The sequence below is a fragment of the Verticillium dahliae genome, genomic scaffold (genome assembly GCF_000150675.1).
Source record: "Verticillium dahliae VdLs.17 supercont1.3 genomic scaffold, whole genome shotgun sequence".
NCBI lineage: Eukaryota > Fungi > Ascomycota > Sordariomycetes > Glomerellales > Plectosphaerellaceae > Verticillium > Verticillium dahliae.
In genome coordinates, this window is record NW_009276940.1 from 2,117,138 (window position 1) to 2,136,182 (window position 19,045).

General features: G+C 55.9%; 6 protein-coding genes across 6 annotated transcripts; 3 read left to right on the forward strand and 3 right to left on the reverse strand.

Annotated features, from left to right (window-relative positions):
* Positions 1-1,744: 1,744 nt before the first annotated feature.
* VDAG_02314 (uncharacterized protein) lies at positions 1,745-2,921 on the reverse strand (the record flags this gene model as incomplete). Its single annotated transcript, XM_009658343.1, has 4 exons — positions 1,745-2,483; positions 2,550-2,696; positions 2,746-2,845; positions 2,903-2,921. 4 exons carry the CDS (start codon positions 2,919-2,921, stop codon positions 1,745-1,747), a joined length of 1,005 nt encoding a protein of 334 aa, XP_009656638.1.
* A 914-nt stretch (positions 2,922-3,835) lies between these two features.
* On the reverse strand, positions 3,836-6,514 carry VDAG_02315 (uncharacterized protein; the record flags this gene model as incomplete). Its single annotated transcript, XM_009658344.1, has 3 exons — positions 3,836-5,005; positions 5,114-6,147; positions 6,259-6,514. The coding sequence occupies 3 exons, from the start codon at positions 6,512-6,514 to the stop codon at positions 3,836-3,838; spliced, it is 2,460 nt and encodes an 819-aa protein (XP_009656639.1).
* Positions 6,515-7,524: 1,010 nt separating this feature from the next.
* Positions 7,525-9,435, forward strand: VDAG_02316 (transmembrane protein UsgS). Its single transcript, XM_009658345.1, has 4 exons — positions 7,525-7,712; positions 7,783-7,889; positions 7,951-8,123; positions 8,170-9,435. Exons 1-4 carry the CDS (start codon positions 7,589-7,591, stop codon positions 8,933-8,935), a joined length of 1,170 nt encoding a protein of 389 aa, XP_009656640.1. The 5' UTR covers positions 7,525-7,588; the 3' UTR covers positions 8,936-9,435.
* A 138-nt stretch (positions 9,436-9,573) lies between these two features.
* VDAG_02317 (formamidase) lies at positions 9,574-11,356 on the forward strand (the record flags this gene model as incomplete). The annotated part of the gene is made up of 7 exons (XM_009658346.1): positions 9,574-9,648; positions 9,705-9,832; positions 9,884-10,114; positions 10,168-10,470; positions 10,520-10,608; positions 10,669-10,911; positions 10,965-11,356. 7 exons carry the CDS (start codon positions 9,574-9,576, stop codon positions 11,258-11,260), a joined length of 1,365 nt encoding a protein of 454 aa, XP_009656641.1. The 3' UTR covers positions 11,261-11,356.
* Positions 11,357-11,769: 413 nt separating this feature from the next.
* Positions 11,770-12,785, reverse strand: VDAG_02318 (ubiquitin thioesterase OTU1; the record flags this gene model as incomplete). Its single annotated transcript, XM_009658347.1, has 2 exons — positions 11,770-12,461; positions 12,578-12,785. 2 exons carry the CDS (start codon positions 12,783-12,785, stop codon positions 11,770-11,772), a joined length of 900 nt encoding a protein of 299 aa, XP_009656642.1.
* A 1,391-nt stretch (positions 12,786-14,176) lies between these two features.
* On the forward strand, positions 14,177-18,055 carry VDAG_02319 (chromatin structure-remodeling complex protein RSC1; the record flags this gene model as incomplete). Its single annotated transcript, XM_009658348.1, has 5 exons — positions 14,177-14,499; positions 14,573-14,675; positions 14,747-15,572; positions 15,640-16,199; positions 16,703-18,055. The coding sequence occupies 5 exons, from the start codon at positions 14,177-14,179 to the stop codon at positions 18,053-18,055; spliced, it is 3,165 nt and encodes a 1,054-aa protein (XP_009656643.1).
* Between the last annotated feature and the right edge of the window lie 990 nt (positions 18,056-19,045).

Genomic DNA, 19,045 nt, shown 5'->3' on the forward strand with positions numbered 1-19,045 from the left:
GCAGAAGACGGCGAGGAGAGGTAGTCGATGCACGGTCGCAGTAGTCGTGAAGGGCTCACCAAGTTGTGGTGGTGGTGGTGGTGGTGGTGGTGGTGGGGGTAACATTGTCAATGTCAACGAGGTAAACTTGATGAGGGGCAACAGCGAGGGGCAGCAGCGATGGGCAGCAGCGAGAGGACAAGTATGACAGGGATCTGTTAGATGCTTGGAGCTGCTGTTACGGAAGGAAACCCCTGTCTTCTTTGTCTCCTGCCCTTCGAAACAGGTCTTGGTACCTGCCAACTCTACTGACAAAGAGGGGTTTCGAGCGTTATGAGGCTGAACGCTGCTGCTGTTGTTGCTGTTGGGTTTTCTCGATCCCGTAGGTGCTGCTCACATGCAATCCCCGGCGCTTGTTCATCCTGTGTTGGACAACCATGGAGCATCAATTCATTGATCTTCATAGTACTGGGCAGCTCGGTCCAATACACACTGGACCTATACTTGGCTGACGCAGACTTATCGTGCCCTTTTCGGGGCTACTCAAACAACACTGAAGGTAGCAAGGAAGAAGCTCAGCAGCAATGCCATGCTCGGCATGCTCTTGGGGGACGCTACCATGACAGGTTTCTGGTAGCAGTCCCATATCCCAAGGCGCCAAGCTTGGTGGGCGATTGCAGTGCTGTCAGGGAGAGGGTCATGGGGGGGGCAGGACGCTCAGAGGGTGAAAGTAATTATGTTGCACCTAGCCGGCTGTAGGTGCTGTACCTGGATGCACCTGCCTGCCTGGATGCTACATCGGAGGAGGTGGCGGATCCGCGCACAAACGCCACCTCCCCCCTTAGCTAAGGTAAGCGTTGGAAGGCGGGACTGTGGCTTGCTCGTGCCTATTTTTGGCCGTGATCTACCTCGCTAACGTTGGAGGGGCCTGCGACTGCCTCGACCTACGGCAGGGATCCATCCATCCATCCACTTATTTTCCCTCGCTGGTGACGATGTAAAGCAGTACCAGCAGTACCAGCATCACCAGCAGCTCCCGTGGTCCCCTTGACCATCTTCAGACCGACTATCCACCAAGCTGATTGTTTCCGTTTTAGTCGATCCAAACGCTTATCTATTGACTGTGTACAATTTTTTTCTTTCCTCACACCAAAAAGAAATCAGCATGAGCACGATGTCACGGCGCACCTGGAAATGGTGTCATTCAGATGTGGCGCCATTCTCGCTGTTCTGAGCCCTTGCTCTGGCTCGCCATGATCATCAAAAAAATCACGAATCTGCAAACTCCCTATGGTTCCTCATCTAAATGCCAGACGTCATGGGTCGTGGAGGACAAACTTGGATTCCTTCCTTCTCGCCTCGGCCCAAGCCTCAGCCATATCGTTCACGCGACCATCTCCTCAAGTGGCTCTACCTCGAATAGCTTGATCGGGACCGAACGCAGGTCTCGTCACCGACATGAATCTTTGTCTGCACGCTAGTCCGCCGATACACATGATAGTTGCGCTTCTATTTCGGGGCTCCTCTTGATAAAATCCTTCCACAGATTACTCCAGAAGCAATCTGATCCTTCGCCTCCTGCTTCGGGAGCCCATCTTCTTCACTCGCGACGCCGAAGCAGTGGCAGCATCCGTGGCAACATGGCTGGACTGGGAATTGGCTTCCCTTTTGGGAGCCAATTGTCGACGTCTTGGCATCCGTCTGTCGCGAGTAAGTTCACATGCCGCCGGTCGTCCCGACGGTTCAGATGGCGCGCCTGCCGGAACTACACAGACCCCTTGGTTTGCCGGACCCCCTCGATGCCATCCCTCTCCCAGAACTTGTCCTGGGCATGCCTACCCCTGAGGCATCCCCCCACATCGAATGGGTCGATGACTGTCAGCAGCCACACCCTGTCGTCTTTCCATCCTGGACCCTCGACCTCGGTGACGCCGTCCCGTGCCAGATACACGTTGCACTTGGCCGGCAGGTACCTCCTCGGATGCCTCCAGTTCCACATGAACGTGTTCCCCAGCATCAGGGACGCCTCGAAGACGTAGAAGAACCACTCGTACCGAATGACGGCCGGCACGTCCGCCGGATCCAGCCCTTCCCACTGGATCCCCTCGAATCCAAAGTGTTCGACGAGCCGGAACACAGTCCGCGCCGTGATGAGCCCGACGCTGACGTACAGCGTCCGCAGCGGACTCTTGATCTGCCGCGCGCCGCCGAGGCCCGCGGCAACGCACCGGCGGTGAAACACGACGGCCAGGGTGAGGAAGAGGCCGGCCACGACGAGCTGCAGCACGAGCGACGTCTTCATGAGTGCGTGGCCCGTCGCCTGCGAGGCGCCGGGGAGGTCAACATTGGCCGTGTAGCTCGCGCCCCAGCCGTTGAGCATCTCTATGAGCCCCGAGAGGAACGCAAACGTCGAGAGCACGCGGCCTGGGTGGAGCGGGGAGTGGTACGGCACGTAATACAAGATGCGCCCGAGGATGTGGTAGTTTGCTAGTTCGAGGAGGGGCCTGCCCAATCAGTATCGCTCACAAGGAGAAAGAGCGAAAGAGTTCAACATGATTTTTTTGACGTACGGGCTGGCGTAGACGAGACATATGCTCGCGATAAAAGGGGCAAGGTTGTCATAGTGCCAGGCTCCGTAGATGCGCAGAGCGAAGCCGGCGACGAAGAGGAGGTTGCAGAAGACGAAGAGGCCCGTCACCTTGAAGAACTTGTAGTGACTGGCAGGTCAGATGAGAAGATACTCGTTCCGGCGGCGCAGTAACTTACTAGCATTGCCACAAATGCAGCATGCATGAAGTTGCAAAGGCAATCGTGAAGAAAATGGCGGCCCCCTTGTTGGGGGCGAAGAAGTAGTAGCTCCCCTCGACTGGCTGTGTCAGTTCTGCAAGGCGTGGGTTTGACTTTATCTCATGACGACACGTACCGTAGCGGCCGTCACTCATTGTCGCAATATGGTTGGGATCAGATGCTGGTAGTCGTGTTGGCCAACGTATTTCGATCTATAGAGGCCTCGTACGAAACCATGTGGTGATGCGTAGGTTGTATAGCAGATCATCGAATAAACAACTCAATTAGAATACAGTCCCCATCCTCATTTTCCCATCTTCATCGTCCTACTTATATCCCAAACCTTTGATCCGTCGCTTTGGTCGTGTCGTGACTTTGAACCTCACCACCCACCTGACCAATCGCATCCCTCGTACAATACGACAGTCTCAGACCAGGCGTGGCAAGCCACCACCAAGTGGGCATCACAGCGAATCCCTAGCCTCGACGCTGCCACACTCGTTTGCCTGTTTGGGAAACTGCAACAACCTGTGCCCTCGTGAGTCCCGCGATCATGGTAAGTGGGCTATCGTGCGCCGAGCAAGGGTGCCGGGGGACTCGTCCAGCGGCACGCCCGACTATCGTGCTCGACACGTCATGCCTCGTGACATGCTCATATCGGAGATCGGCACGACAGATTGGTGACCGTTTGTTTCGCCATACACATCCCCACGAGGCACTTTGGCATATCATCCTTCATTTTTGGGGGCTTTTGATGCGTGCCTGTCATCAAAGGCCGTGTGTGCCTTGCAATCATTGATGTGTCCTCGCACCTGCCCAGTATTAACGTACAGTAAAACTCCCCCTTCTGATATCCTGGTGTGTTGTTCATATGATTCAACTTCGACGCCAGTTCGAAAAGAGAAACTCTCAATCAAAGTTCGAGATCCGGTCGTTGTGTTCGCCCCAAAAATCCAATCCGACATGCCTAACGCCGGCATCCTATGAACACGGGGGGTTCGCCAATAATAAACAAGTGATGTACAAAAAAAGCAGAGATTGTGCCAGCGTCGGAATCTACCAGCAAGCCTCAGTCGACCTCCCAGCCGCGAGCCGTTCGGTCTCGAGCTTCCCGCTGGTCAGCTACGCTCGGGGCCCGTGAGCCCTCTGTCTGGCTCATGTAGAAGTCATCGTCGTCACCCCAGTCGCTGAGTTCGCCGTCCGAGTAGTCCCACTGCACGGGGATCGTCTCCCCGGACTCTCCATAACCAAACATCATGCCACGCCATTCGCCGGCCGCGATCCGTGCCGCCACCCGCAGCATCAGGTTCATAAGATGGCTAGGCGGGCTCAGCAGGATCTCACATGTCTTGGCGACTATCGCCATGGGTACCCGTCGAACGATATCGAGCCGGCTGCGTGTGGGCAGCCGCCTCATTGAAGTTGCCGTCGGGGAGAACAGGTTGGCAGCTGGCGGAAGGGGTGAGAGCGCTCGGCTGACCGAAATGCTGCTTGCCGTCGCCCGGTGGCGAATACTGGGTCTACGGCGTGCCACTGCGGTCGACTTTGCTTCGCTATCCGCGGATGAGTCCTTGCCAGCCTGCTCAGCCATCTCGGATGTCATGTCTGGGGCAGTCGCTGCGCTCTCTTGAGAGCTCTCGTTGGTCCCAAAAGACGCTGCATCCCATGTTCTCTTGGTGTCTGGCGTCACAGTCAAGTCCGAGATATCGCGATACTGAGACATCCTCATGGGCATTAAGATGTTGTCGTGCGGGTACGGAAACGTTGAGGGTGTCTTCGGCTGCGATCCGGGAGAGGAGAGGGGAGATTGCCATGATTGTACGCTATGGAAAGAGTCAGACGACCCAGCTGGTGAGATCTGACCCTTTGCGTCCTCGGGCAGCCGAGTAGGAGATTGCTTCGAAGCGGCAGACTTGGAAGGGGGCGATGTGATGAGCGTGAGTTGTGGTGGAACGGCAAGAGAGCGACCTGCGCGGAACCCGCGCAACTTCTTCCGCCGAGCACCTACGACACCACTCCCCTCCAGCACCTCTGCACTAGTTGGCTCCGTCCCGACTGTCTCTGTTCCGCTTTCTCCACTGGCCGTAGATTTAATGTCGTCATCAGCGGCTGTTGGGAGTTGAACATCTTCCTCGACAACGCTGGGCTCGACGTCTGCGTTTTTTGGGGCTTCTGCCGCCGCCTTCTGCTCGTATGCACGAAGGAAGTCGTGAATGTCAGGTCGAGCGGTTGTATTTGTCTGCCGCGGCGTCAACTCGACGGCCGTTTCAGGTGTTGACAATTCGGGAGGAACACTGAACGTCTCTTCTCTCCGAATAGCTGTCAGCGGCGGCAGCTCTTCACATACTTCCTCCGCTCCTTGCACAGGCAATAGAGTCGGTGGGTTATTGCTCTGTGGTGTAGAGATGTCGCGAACCTCGCTCAAGGGTTGAGCCTGCATTGGTGCGGGGGGAACGCCTGTTTCCGGCGGAATCTCCTGGTTCAGCTCGGCCTCCGTTGCTTCTGTCCTGACTCGGGCACCATCGTTCACGTCGTTTGTTGTTGCTAAAATGACTACGTCCGGCTCGCATGCAGGCGTTCCAGGTAGGATCTCGAGAGTGTTGTGGTCCGATTCAGGTTGTTCAACAACAGATATTTCATCTGTGACGGGTATCACGTCTTTTTCTCTATTCTCCGTCTCATCCGCGGTGTTTCGGCCGCTTGCGTCGTTTGGTTGCTTCGCATCCTGGGTGATATCCTCTGTCTGCGTAGACATGCCATCTTCGGGGACAGAGCTGACAGGGGGTACTCCTCGGGCATCTGGCACTTGGACTTCTGGTGTTTGGGTCTCTGGTGCTTGGGTCTCTGGTGCTTGGGTCTCTGGTGCTTGGGTCTCTGGCGTTTGGGTCTCTGGTGCTTGGGTCTCCGGTGCTTGAACATTCGTGCGCTGCACAACAGTGTCTGAGACAACTTCGCTTCGAGATGTGGAATCTTCGTCCGCTGTGAAAGCGGCTTTCATGCTGGCTTTCAGTTGCCGTGCGGCAGGCGACTCGCTCTTGCGCCTCGTAGTCCTAGCTGGGGGCGTTGTCGTCGCCTCGACGATGGTCATGGCGGTGGGTGTGATGGATCTGCGGACCGGAGTCCAGGGCCGCTTCTTGATGGGCGTTTTCGGCTTCTCAGGGAGCGCTATGGTGAACGATCGCTTGAACGGGCACGCTGTCTTTTCGAACTGTAAGATCTGATCGAAAACGCCTCGTAACGCGTGGGCCAACTCCTTCTCTTCAGGATCCGACACCGGAACCTCTATCCTCCAGTATTGCGGTCGACGGATTTGAAGAACGAACTTGTTGGACACTTCGTCGATGCACCAACATTGGCTCTTCGGTAGAATCGGTTGCAGCGCTGAACCGCAATTCAGAAATGCCACGGAGCCGGGTGCTCGGTAGATCCGAAATGGGCCTGGAAGATAATCAGTATATTGAAAGGGTCATCCCAAAGTCTGACCCGACTGACCGACTGCAATGGTACGCTCAAGCTGCGATGATGATGCCAACGAGCCGGGCTCCTCGTCGGGTGGCGCACGGCCAGGACTCCTCGCCCTGTTTCGCCCCGAGGCTGTAAAGGCGATGATCTTGACATTGGGATGGTTGTAGAGGGTTTCGACAAGACCCGGGGCCGATTGAGACGATGAAGAAGGGCTGCAGACAGAACCCTGGGGTGCTGTCATAACCCGCCGGGGCGCTGGAAAGGTTGATCGCGAGGGATCCATGACAATGTCGGTCATCCACGGGAGCGATTCGCCAAGGGAGGGGCGTACTGATGCTGTTGTCAAAATGCGGTCGTGAACTTGATCATGTCGGTCGTGTGCTTGCAGACATGGCAAATCTGCGGTGTCATGGGATAGACGGAAGTGACACTTTCTGGCGCAGTCGTAGTTCGCTGTCTCCCCCCTCTTGTCTTGTTCGTCCCACCTTTCAGTGTTTCGACGATGGCGTTCCAGGGGTGAGTCTGAGGAATTCAGTGACCACCTAGCTGTCGCTGAGGCGATTAATTGCCACTCTGTTTCCAGCGGGCGTGTCTCACTGACGGGCACAGAGACGGGAAACGTCCAATGGCGCCACGAGAGGTTGATGGATATGGTGAAATTGGAAGATTTCCAATGGGGAAGAGGCACTGGGAGAAGCAAGTCTGGGGCTGGGAGTTGGACCCTCGGGCAAGAGGGAGCTTGGACACGCGACGGGGGGTTCGCGCTTCTGGTGAAGACGGGTGCGGGTCGATGCCTGCCAGGGATGGATGCGTCTCCCTGTTGAGCGCTCTTGCGGAGCATCCCGAGTGGTAGCCGTTCTTCTGTTTATATGCATAAGAGTGTATGCGCATAAAGTCCATAGGTCCCCAAGGATTTAAGGAATTGATCATGGTCTGTCTGCCTTGTTAAAGTCTTCCGAGTCCCAAGAGCGCTTTCCCTTCTTTCAGACTGGCCACGTCAGGTACCTAGGTTTCGTTGTGAGAAACGGCCATTGTGCGAGCTTTGTCCTCCGGCACCTTATTTAAAGCGAAGAATGTCGAAGAGGGTCGCCGGGCAAAGGGTCAATGGACAGACATGTTACAGGGAATGTCGCACTACCTAACCCTGATAAGAGTAGTCCCCATTGATAGCGTTGTGAGATAAGCCCCCCAGCTCCCACGTTTGGCGGCTGACTGGCGGCTGACTGGCGGCTGCTCGTGTGCTGGTGTCGTCATTGCCAGTGGTGGGCTGCCAGGACTTTCCAACTCGGTGTTGCATCTTGGGATCTCCAAGTGCACGCAACCCTAGCTCTTTGCCATAGAAGCTACATTCGCCATCATGGAGCCCGATCAACTGAAAGAGAAGCTGCACGTCGATAAGGAGAAGCTCAAGCAGCAATTCGATGTCTCCCATTTCGGCCTCAATTCCGTCTTGAGGGGTGCCCAGTTGACCTTTGTTGGAGGTGAGCCCATGAAACCGTCCATCACCACATGCTTGGTCGTCGCCGGTTGCTGACACGCTTCGCGCAACAGCCCACCGAGCGCTTCAGAATCCCGGTATATTTACCTCCGATCACTATAAACAGGCTGCTGCTGCTGTCGTCGCAGGCCTGGCCATCCGCCTCATTGTTTCCATTCCCGTAGGGCTGCTCCGTCGTGTCCGAGGAAGTCTTCTGTAAAAGCTGACGACAAGCCTCCCAGATTATCGGTGTTCGGGTTCTGCTATGGTTTCTTTCTTTCGTAATGAACCTTGAACAGGTGACCTGGGACAATCAGATCGTGGAAGGGCTGGACTTTCTCGAGGAATACGTCCTCCAAGTACCGTTCTTCCTCATGACCCTCATGCGCTACGTCACGCCAACACTCGATAACCTGTAGGTTGAAGTGCGACTTCCTAGTGATTCGATGCTAACTGGACAGGTTCATGGATTCGCTCCAATGGGTCGATCTGACGTACGTTCAGAAACACAAGCACGAGAACCCCGACAATCTACGCGACATGTATTACCCGAACCTCAAAGGCTACAAGGTTAAAGACGGGAGCACCCATAGTACGAGCACGGCCGAAGCGCTATCGATGTTCTTCATGCGATTCGCTCGCAAAGGCGGCATCTCTCTAGCCATCTTCGCCTTATCATATGTGCCTTATGTTGGTCGCTTTGTTCTGCCAGCCGCCAGTTTCTACACGTTCAACAAGGCAGTCGGCATGGGACCAGCATCCATCATCTTCGGGACCGGCATTTTCCTACCGAGACGCTATCTCGTGATTTTCCTGCAGAGCTACTTCTCGTCGCGAACCCTGATGCGCGAGCTGCTTGAGCCGTACTTCTCACGAGTGCACTTCACCAAGGATCAGAAGCGCAAGTGGTTCCACGACCGCGAGGGCTTGCTCTTCGGTTTTGCGTTGGGATTTTATACGCTCATCAGGATACCTCTTGTCGGAGTTCTCGTCTACGGCATTGCCGAGGCCTCGGCGGCCTACCTCGTCACCAAGGTCACCGACCCTCCCCCGCCGTACAGCGAGTCTGCTGGCTTTGCAGCCAGTCAGCAGACTTGGACGAATAAGCACGAATTCCTGAGCTTGGAGTTGTCCAACCTGGATTCCATGCACCATCGGTCCAAGCAAAATAGTGGGCAGGCCCAGAGTGACATACCGATCCCATCTGTAGAGAAAGCCAGCCACTGAGTGCCCCTCTCTTTCATCGGAGAAGATCCGACCGCCGAGTCCGAAGCTGGAGTAGTATTATAGGGGGGTGTTGCAAAGTTCATCTTGGAGTACTGTACATACAGACGGCTTCCAGCGGATTTCGAGAGAAGCACGGAAGGTCGGCTTCTTCATAACCACCATGACCAGAAGCGAACATCAGGTGGCGCTTCTGCTGATTCCAATTACGTTTCGCGGCCGATAGGGAGAGCGTTCGCTCATGCAGAGTGAAGTCACCGCGACGAATCACCGACAGGGGTTGGGGTGTCGCCGGCGGCGAGATCGTGCGGGGTGAATGGGAGCTTCTGATAAGCTCCCATGCTATGCCCACTACAGCTCAGGAGCTCTAGGACAGCTCCGCGCAACCCCCGAAAATCCGTAGACCTAGTGTACATTGGCTCACTGGCCTTAATCGATGCGCGCACGATGTGATGGGAGTCCATAGCTTGCCAAGGGCGGGGTAATCATAGACGCCTACTTATACCAGGGAAAGCCAGCGTGATGATTTCATGTATGACCTCTCGAGCTTCATCCGGACAGTAATTTACATCGAAGTATATTGTACACAAGACTCAACACATTATCGCCATTTAGTCGTTAGCTTTTGACTTGGGAATACCATGGGCAAGACGGGCATTCGGACTGTGAACAAGGTAAGCTTTGACACGCCTGCTGCCGAACAGCCTGCCCTCCATGTAAGTCATCTGCTGCCCATTTCACCGGCTACACATTAACTTCTGGCTCAGAACAGATGGCATCCCGACAGTGCGTATACCCCAGCACCTATGCTTGGGTAGTTTCGAGGTTGACTAACGATCCAGTTCCCTCTGCCGGCGCCATCAAGGACGGCGAGACGGTCAAGATTGAATGCGTGGACTGGTATGTGCACTAGGTCACTCAACCGTTACATACCTACGCTGACTTTCTCAGGACAGGCGGCCAGATTGGCAACAACGATTCCGCCGACGATGTTCTCAACGTCGACTTGACGAAGGTTCATTACCTCTCAGGTCCCTTTGACGTTGAAGGTGCCAAGCCAGGCGATCTTCTCCTTGTAGAGATTATGGATGTCCAACCCTTCCAAGATCAGCCATGGGGGTTTACTGGCGTCTTTGATCGAAACAACGGCGGCGGTTTCCTCGATGAGATCTATCCATCCGCGTGGGTCCTCGCCTGGTCTGCTGACTCGGAGCGGGTTCACTAACACAGAGCAGCGCAAAAGCCATCTGGGACTTTGAAGGCATATACTGCACGTCTCGTCATATTCCCGGCGTCAAGTTTGCGGGCCTCATCCATCCAGGAATCCTAGGCTGCGCCCCTTCGGCGGAGGTGCTGTCGATGTGGAACAAGCGCGAGGGTGAGCTCATCGCGGCCAACAAGCTCGAGCGCAAAGTCGCATTGCCACCGGAGCCGCAGAGTGCGCACGCTGGAAGTGCGGACGAGGCGACGAGCAAGAAGGTCGGCGAAGAGGGAGCGAGGACGGTGCCGGGGCGGCCTGAGCATGGAGGTAACTGCGAGTATGTCTTTCCGTTCCTGCACAGGTAGAAGCGAACTGACAGACCGCAGTATCAAAAACCTCAGTCGAGGAAGCAAGGTGTACCTCCCCGTTCACGTTGACGGAGCAAAGTTCAGCGTGGGGGACCTCCACTTTTCGCGTATGTTGAGTGTCGCTCCCCTTATCTCTTTCGATACGCCCATCTGACGGTGTGGTTTAGAGGGTGACGGAGAAATCTCCTTCTGTGGTGCCATTGAGATGGCTGGCGTCATCACGATCAACTTCAAGGTCATCCGCGACGGCATGGCGACACTGGGCCTCAAGTCGCCCATTTACATCCCTGGACCTGTCGAGCCGCAGTTCGGCCCAGGACGACACATTTACTTCGAGGGCTTCTCCGTCGACGAGCATGGGAAGCAGCACTACATGGACGTCACCGTCGCCTACCGGCAGACGAGCCTGCGTTCGTGTCTTCGCCTCCTGCCAATGATGAACAAAGAATGCTGACCAGGATAGGTTGCATCGAGTACCTTCGCCGGTTCGGTTACAGTGATTACCAAGCGTACCTTCTCATGTCGTGCGCGCCCATCCAGGGACACGTCGCTGGCATTGTCGACATTCCAAACGCCTGCACGACGATCGGGCTGCCGATGGACATATTCGAGTTCGACATCTCGCCGGCTCTCGGGGCCGTGGAGAAGAGAGACCTCGGGCAGTGCGCTTTCTCCGGCGGCGAGACCCAGGGCAAGGTTGAGGCGGGCGGCAAGAATAGCGAGCACAGTTTTGGTGGTGGTCTGACTTATAAGCAGTAAGGGCGTGCGTTCTATGTACGGTCTCGGGCCGCGAATCAAATTCTAGGCGGAAATTGCATGATACAGATGAGTGTAAATTTACTCTTACCTACCATGTAAAGCAGCGCGTTTCCCAGGCTTTGTGTTTTCGTGTCTACCAAATGGCGAGAGCGAGAATGCGGGTGATGATTTGAAAAAATCAAAGCCACATGGATGGAGGCGGCAGAAATCACGCACCGAATGAATTTGAGGTGAAGCAAGCCAGAAGCAATCTGGGACCGCTTAATTCAAGATGTGTCTTTGCATTGAAGACACGGTATCAAGAATGGCAGACTCGGGAGCACAGTCACAACTCGCAGGTATCATTTATAATTGTATATAATCGCAGTTCTGACAACGACGACAGCGGCCGCTGTTGCACACAGAGTACAGAAAGCTCAAAGATACAATCAGATCGTTTTCGCTTCAGACAGACGTGCGGAATCTAAACTTGTGTATCACGCCATGGATCAACCCTGCACCGCACAAGCTCAATCATCGGGAATGACGGCGAGCGAGGCATGACCCGTGTCGCTCGTGTGTTTCTTCGCCGACGCCTCACCACTACCTAGCCATCCGCATCCGGCCGTTTGACATGTCAGAAGAGCATTGTCTTTGATCTCGGAAAGTGCCACGTGGCCCGTACGTTCAGCGTGCTCTCTCCCGGCGCGTTCGCCGCTGCCAATCCACTGGCAGCCGGGGACGTCGCAGGTGAGTAGGATTTCCGCGGGATCGGTGTAGTAATGCATCGCGTGCAGCTGCGCCACGAGCTGCTGCGTCTTCTCGAGGACAGCAGCGTCGTCTGTGGGCCATACCGTACGATCGAGCTCCGGAGGAAGCGTAGACTCATGGTATGGAGGCTCTGAAGGGCTGAATGCGACGCGGTCGTAGTGAATGCCTGAGTAGACGAGGAGGCAGCGGGTGTCCTTGTTTTCGCCGAAGCGCAACAAGGTCTGCCCTTTGACGTCAAACGTACAAATCTCAACGTCGAACAGCTCGGAGAAGATCCCTAGCTCAATGGCGCCACCCCAGCGGTCACGACCCTGAATGGCACGCGCGTAGGCGGAGGGGGGCGTTGCGAGGATCGCCTCCGAGTACGTGTCCGGGTGAGAGAGGATGTGATCCGCGACCATCTTGCGAAGCTCGGGGGCGGGGATCTGTCGGGGCAGGGCACCCCCAAAAGCTGTGAATAGACAGCTATTGTCGTCAGGCATGACCCGGAGGACTGGTGTGAGCAGTGTCAGTACAACCGTGAGGATTGAGTGCAGCAGCAACGGCGGGGATCGAGGTTAACCATACGTAGGGTGCCCTCCCTCTCAGCCCATGCTACACTGACACTCTCAGGGCCCTGTGTCGGTGGTTGCGAGACGTCTGAGACAGGAATGACGGGGCGTGAGGACGATGGCGCCACGATCGCTGCTGGTGCTGCTGGTGGCTGGGTCGCTTCGGTGGGAACAATCGTAAAAGTTTCGCCGTTAAGACCGAGTTCTTTGGCAGCCTTGTCCATTTGGTCACTTTCGAGGGTCTTCAGGGGCCAACCGTATTTGAGAGTGAACTCGGGGATACCTGTCTTGGCCCTAACCTCCTTGTACAGCTGGCTGATGGTTGTGTCATCACTGAGGGAGAGGACGCCAGTGCCACCGGGGCCTTTGTATCTGGCTCTCATGGCTGGTTTGGCTTGTAGTTGTAATGACAATCGGTGGAGTGAGCGAGTGAGCGAGTGAGCGGCAGTTATTCGTAGTACCGCGTTCTTTGAGTTGTATTGTGGCAGTGGTAAAGGGTCGCAGGGTGGCGGTGGATCGGAAGGGGGGTACTGGAAGCAATGATGTGAGCTGATGGTCGAAGCTTCTAGTGTCAGTTGGTGTTTTTGATTACTGGTTGGAGCTCCCTTGTTCAGCGGTCACTACTTGGAAACGAATATCTTTTTTTAGCCCACGATGAGTGAGCTCCATGGTCGTTTTATCTGTTATTCGAGGGCTCTAAGGTTGCCGTCACTGCCACTGATAGTCTGCTTGGCAGTGGATCGGGCATTTTCACCACTATAGCCGGAGCTTTGGAGTGGGATGCCGCCAACAGCCCCTCAGTTTTGGAGCTCGAAGCTTGGATGCTGGTGCATCTGCTGAACATCAATCAAGTGGACCCCTGAGTTGCTAGTCGCCGCCGATCAAATCCGGGGTTCCATGATCCTTGGCCATCGTCCTCAAGCTCGCTCACGCTGCAACCTGGGCCGAAGGGGTGCTGTTGGCTGGACGAGTTCTTGTTGGCACGTGTGTGCTGCCTTGCTAAGGTATTTCGCTGTACAAAGTAAATTGCTTTCAGCATGTTCAGCAAGCAGACTCAATGGGAACGGAGGGCCGTTTTCTCGTTGAAGCATCTGATTGCCAAGAGATAGCCATGGAGGGCGTATCGTATTGTGGAGGCTCGCTGAAGGCAGAGGCTTGGCTTGTCGCACAACGGGGTGAGAAGAGGAGACTCTCACCACAGGCATCGATTGTAAGACTCCCAAGACTGTGAAATAGAATAAGCATCAACAACTCGAGTGCAACGACTGTCGTCATTCCATGATCAAGGTGTTCTTGATCTCAAGGGAAAACAACTGATTCCGAACACCCTCGCTGTGGCTGCTCCAGGTACCTGTGGCTTTTCAGTATTGTGGTACTGTGGCGTCGGCGCGAAAGTGGCTGGCCCCAGTCGCATCCTCGTCGCGCTTGCTCTCTGTCACGGTCCTGCCCACCTTCCACCAGAACCCCAACCCTCGATTCTCGCACCGTTGCGACATCGTCCATAGCGCCGCCTCCCCCTACGTCGCGACCACGATATAGCTCACGTATATCTGCTGGTGAGCTTTCGTTCGTTTCAACTGCCTCGGTGGCAACATCCTTTTCGCCTCCCGACGCCATGGCGGGCACGCGCAGCAACGCAACCGACGTGCGCGATTCCATCGAGGCCAAGCTTGACAAGGACAAGGACAAGACCAACGGCCACGACATGGACCTCGACACCCCTGACAATACTGCAGACGACGTCGAGATGAAGGATCAGCACGACGAAGAAGACGCCGACGGGGAAGCTGACGCTGAGGCCGATGCCGACGCCGACGCCGACGCCGACGCCGACGCCGAGGGCGAAGACGATACTTCCCAGCAAGATGTTGACGAGCCTGGAGACCTGCTGTCTGTCCTCGGCACGCTTGAGTCCGAGCTGAGCAGATACGAGGAAGAGTAAGTTCTCTCTCTCGCGCCCGAGAACATTGAAAGCAGACACACGCGTGCTGACTGAATGGGCCCCTTCCAGCGGAGAGGAACTTGCCGCGCCCTTCCAGCGCATCCCTAACAAGCGATCGCTGCCCGACTATTTCCAGATCATTGAAGAGCCCACGGCATTCAGCAGCATCAGGGTATGAGAAAATAAAAACCCCCGATTCATACCTTCCGAGGGGCGCTCCCCAATTGCTAAACCATCATATAGAAAAAAGTCCAGAAGAAGGAGTACACCAGCGCCAGCGAATTCGTGCGAGACCTAGCTCTCATCTGTCACAACGCCCAGGTTTATAACCTTCCGAGCGCCCCAATCTTTCATGCTGCTGTCAGACTGCGCGAGGTTGCCAAGCAGAAGCTGCAGAAGCTCGTGACAGCCGGCGTCTTGACCGCTGCCGAGGTTGAGTTCCCCTTCCTGGGCGAGTTGCCTCCTGCAGAGGAAGCCTCCGAGAACGCTGGCGAAGAGGACGAAGAGGATGATGAAGAGGAAGAAGAAGAGGATGATGACGACTCCGACGATGACGACACTGGTCGTGGTCGCAAGACTCGGAAGATCGGCCGCCGCCCAGACGCAAGCCGGGAGGAAGAAGACCACAAGAAGAGAGGCCGCCCGCCCAAGGTGCTCACACCTGCTGAGGTCCGGATAGATTCCGTCCTCAAGGGATTGCGCAAATTCAAGGACGAGTCCGGCGAGCTGCGCATCCTACCCTTTGAGAAGCTGCCTGACAAGCAGGAACTGCCCGAGTACTATGACGCCATTCAGAAACCCATTGCCCTCGACATGATCCGCCAGAAGTTCAAGCGCAAGAAATATGCCACTGTCGACGACCTTATCCAGGACCTGGACCTCATGTTTGAGAACGCCAAGCTCTTCAACGAAGACGACAGCGATATTCACCAGACCGCCATTGACCTCCAGAGGGAAGCCCGCTCGCTGGCACAGCAGGAGAAAGCCAAGCCTGATAGCCTTTGCCGAGCTGACGACGGCAGGTTGCCGTTGGCCGAAGTACAGCACAACGGTGAGACCTGGAGAGTTGGTAAGTGACCAGTCTGATCCAAGGCATGAAGAAGAAGAAGAAGAGTAGAAACCTAATGACTGTGCAGGCGACTGGGTTCACATCAACAACACAAATGATTTGACCAAGCCCATCGTTGCTCAGATCTTCCGGCTCTGGCAAGACCCCAAGGGCCAGCGCTGGATCAACGCCTGCTGGTACTACCGCCCCGAGCAGACCGTGCACCACGAGGACAAGCACTTCTATGAGCACGAGGTCGCCAAGTCGACGCAATACCGCGACCACGCCATCGAGGAGGTCATTGATCGGTGCTTTGTCATGTTCGTGACGCGTTTCTTCAAAGGACGCCCCCGTGGGCTGCCTGCCGGTAAGAGCGTGTATGTCTGCGAGTCGAGGTACAACGAGGAGAAGTGCCGATTTGCCCGGATCAAGACATGGTCGAGCTGTGTGCCAGACGAAGTCCGGGAGAAGGACTACGTCTCTGATCCGTTCCCTCAACCCCTGCGGATGAAGAAGTTCCCCAGCCCTATAAAGCACCTCATCAGGCTGAATGCGAAGCCGACTGATCCGCTGCCGAAGCCGACTTGGGGCTACAAGAACATGCCGCCTGTCATTGGTGCTGTCCATCGTCGACCTAGAGAGTCCAACGTAAGTAATGTTCTTCCCTTACCGTATTGTTCAGGATGTGATAGAAGCTACCCTTGGGTCGTGCTTTTGTTGGATATGATAGCGTTTGCGTCGAGCAGAGTTTTCTTTTTTGCCAGCAGCTTCCCGTTTACCTGAGTTCTTCTGTTGTTCTCCGCTTGATTCCGGGACAGTCCGTAGCCTAGCCACACGCGCTCCGCCTCTCTCCTTGCCAGTCGGCGGTTGAGGTGATCATGGCGATGGACAGTCGATGACAGCCGACACTACGGATACCAGATCCAGGCAACGGCAGAGTTTTCATTTCTATTTATTTCCTGCTTCTTCCCACAATCCCTCTTTTCTACTTCTCTTCTTCGCCTGCTTCTCTGCTTGTTTTCAAGTCAGTGGTGTTCTCCCCATCTTACACAACTTGCACAACCCTCACGTCACACACACGGGAGGCGACTGTACTTCACTTTCACAGCCTGAAATCCTGCCTTGGGATTACTCTGCTGAAACTCTGACAGGAATCACCTCCACCGCAGCCTACACCTCCACCTCAGCCTGCTCAGCCAATTCTGTCCAACACAGGACGGAGACCTTCCTCGTTCCGCGGTTCCCAGCCACCAGCGTCGCCCTTTCACATGGCCCCCCCTGGCGCCTCGCCGTCTCCGGCGCCTCTGGTTCCCCAGTACCTCGGACAGCCGCAGGCGCAGCCCCAACAGGCGCAGCCTCAGCAGCATCAGTTCACTTCTGCGTCTCCGGTTGCTCATCACCAGAGTCCTCATCAGCCTGCTCCGCACTATCCCCAGGGCCAGCAGCCGCAGCAGCCTGGTCAGAGCCCTTACCTCAACTACCGGCAGCCGCAGCAGCAGCAGCAGCCTGGTCAGAACGCTGGCCAGATGTACCAGCAGCAGCAGCATAACATGCCGCAAGCTCCGATGCATCGCTCGCAAGGACTCAACATGGCAGCCGACCAGTACCAGAATGGCTTTCAGGGTAACTTCCAGGGCCCGCAGTACAATCAACGCCAAGGCCAGCATCCACCTGCGTACCCACACTCGCCCGCGACCCACATTCAACAGGGACAACTCAATGTGCAGCCCCAGGCTCATGCTCAGGTTCCTCAGATGCAGCCATCGCACATGGCCAATTCAGGCTTCGCTGACCACCGCATGCCCATGGGCACGAACCGAAACACCATGGCCCCCACTGCTGGTATCCAGATGCAGCCTTACGTTCCTGCGCAGCAGCAGCAGCAGCAGCAGAATTCGTACAACGCCGCGCCCGCCACGGAAGTTTTCACTCTCCCGGATGAGCTCAACGACGCGATCCCCGAAGAGATCCGCCTCATGTACAACAACGACAATGGCAAGTTGCTCTGGTACACGACCCCGCCCGTCATAACCGAGACTCCCGGCCTTGCTCCCGAAAGTGCTGGCCTTGGTCACAGCGCGCGCTACCTTGCGGATAATGAGGCCTTCCTTGCTGAGCGCGCCCGCAAACGCAAAGAGCGGGACGACAAGCTCGCTGCGGAGGAAGAACTGAAGCGTCAGCGCAAAGAGCGCAATGAAAGAGAACGCGCTGCCATGACCCACATGCAGCGGGAGATTGAGGATCTCGCCAGTGCAAAGTGGCGTCAAGTGCGCCACCGCATCGAGGCCGAGAGACAGCAGCTCATGTTCCAGATCAACCTTGAAACGTGCGAAAAGTGGCTCAAAGCGGCCCATGAGGGCCACAGAATCCTTGATGAGGAATTTCAGATGGGTCCGAACTTTCGAAAGCGTCAAATGGAGGAGAAGGAGGCCGCGCGCCAGAAACGCATCGCCGAAGACGAGGAGGCTAAGCGCAAGGCCGCCGCTGAGGATCGCAGCATCTGAGCTTGCTTTTTCTTTTCAACGGACCAAAACGGCAACGGGCAGGGGATTGATTTTCGCAATAGCATGAACATTGGAGAAAGGCAGGACCATCAGCCTTTCGATGTATCAAGTTTTCAGCTTTCGGCGTTGGAGGGCAGTGGCAGGAGGTTCACGTCACCTCTGGATTTGATTTTCTTTCTTGCTTGGGTCTCAAGGTTTGGCTCCAGGCGTTTGGTACATGAGGTGCCACGAGATTGCCCCTCAGGAAGAGCTTGTTCTCGAACTCTGAGGTTCTTCTTGAACCTCCGAGGTTCTTCTTGAACCTGCGAAGTTCTTCTTGAACCTGCGAGGTTTCGTCCATATGGATGAACCTGGGGCATCTTGGGGGAAAGGGCACAGTTTGCATCGAACCAAATGGTTCGAGTCTTTGTACAATATCGCGATCAAATCACTCAGAGCATCTGCCCGTTTGCGCTTCTTTTGTTCCGCTCGCGTGATTCGACTGCACCTTGTCTTCTGTTTCCCATCGTGACGCCCAGGGCAGGTCTGAAGATGTCTGGTCTGCAGTAAAGATGTTGATGTGTGGATTGAAGGGGAGTGATGTGCATGCATCATATCATGGTCTCAGGGTCATGCTCACGCGGTAAGGCGAGGTACAGTCAAGGCATTGGAGGGGAGCCATTCGGGCTGACGCCTCTCAGGCAGAGCCCGTTGAGCCATGCTGGAGGAGCTCCAACATCTGATGCGCCGGCTCGCAGGCGATTCGACGCGCTTCGTCCTCAGACAGAAGGAATGGAAGCACAAAGGCAGCAGCACATATCAGGCTAGGCCAATGGCCAGGGTCCATGCAAGTGGGTCAGCTCGGTTTTTTGGGACTCCTTGGGTCCCGGCCCCCCCGACTTGGCCCCGGGCCCCCCGAGTCGCCCCCCCCCCCCCCCGATCTCACGCCGACCCTCCACCTCATGTTAAGCAAGGTCACTCACCACCTTCGCCTCGGCCACTCCTCGACCT

Excerpts from the sequence above, each read along its gene's own strand:
- VDAG_02316 (XM_009658345.1), top strand. The coding sequence starts at position 7,589 with ATGGAGCCCGATCAACTGAAAGAGAAGCTGCACGTCGATAAGGAGAAG. Across the intron at positions 7,890-7,950 it reads GCCTCATTGTTTCCATTCCC|ATTATCGGTGTTCGGGTTCT; the intron begins GTAGGGCTGCTC and ends CAAGCCTCCCAG. Across the intron at positions 8,124-8,169 it reads ACGCCAACACTCGATAACCT|GTTCATGGATTCGCTCCAAT; the intron begins GTAGGTTGAAGT and ends CTAACTGGACAG.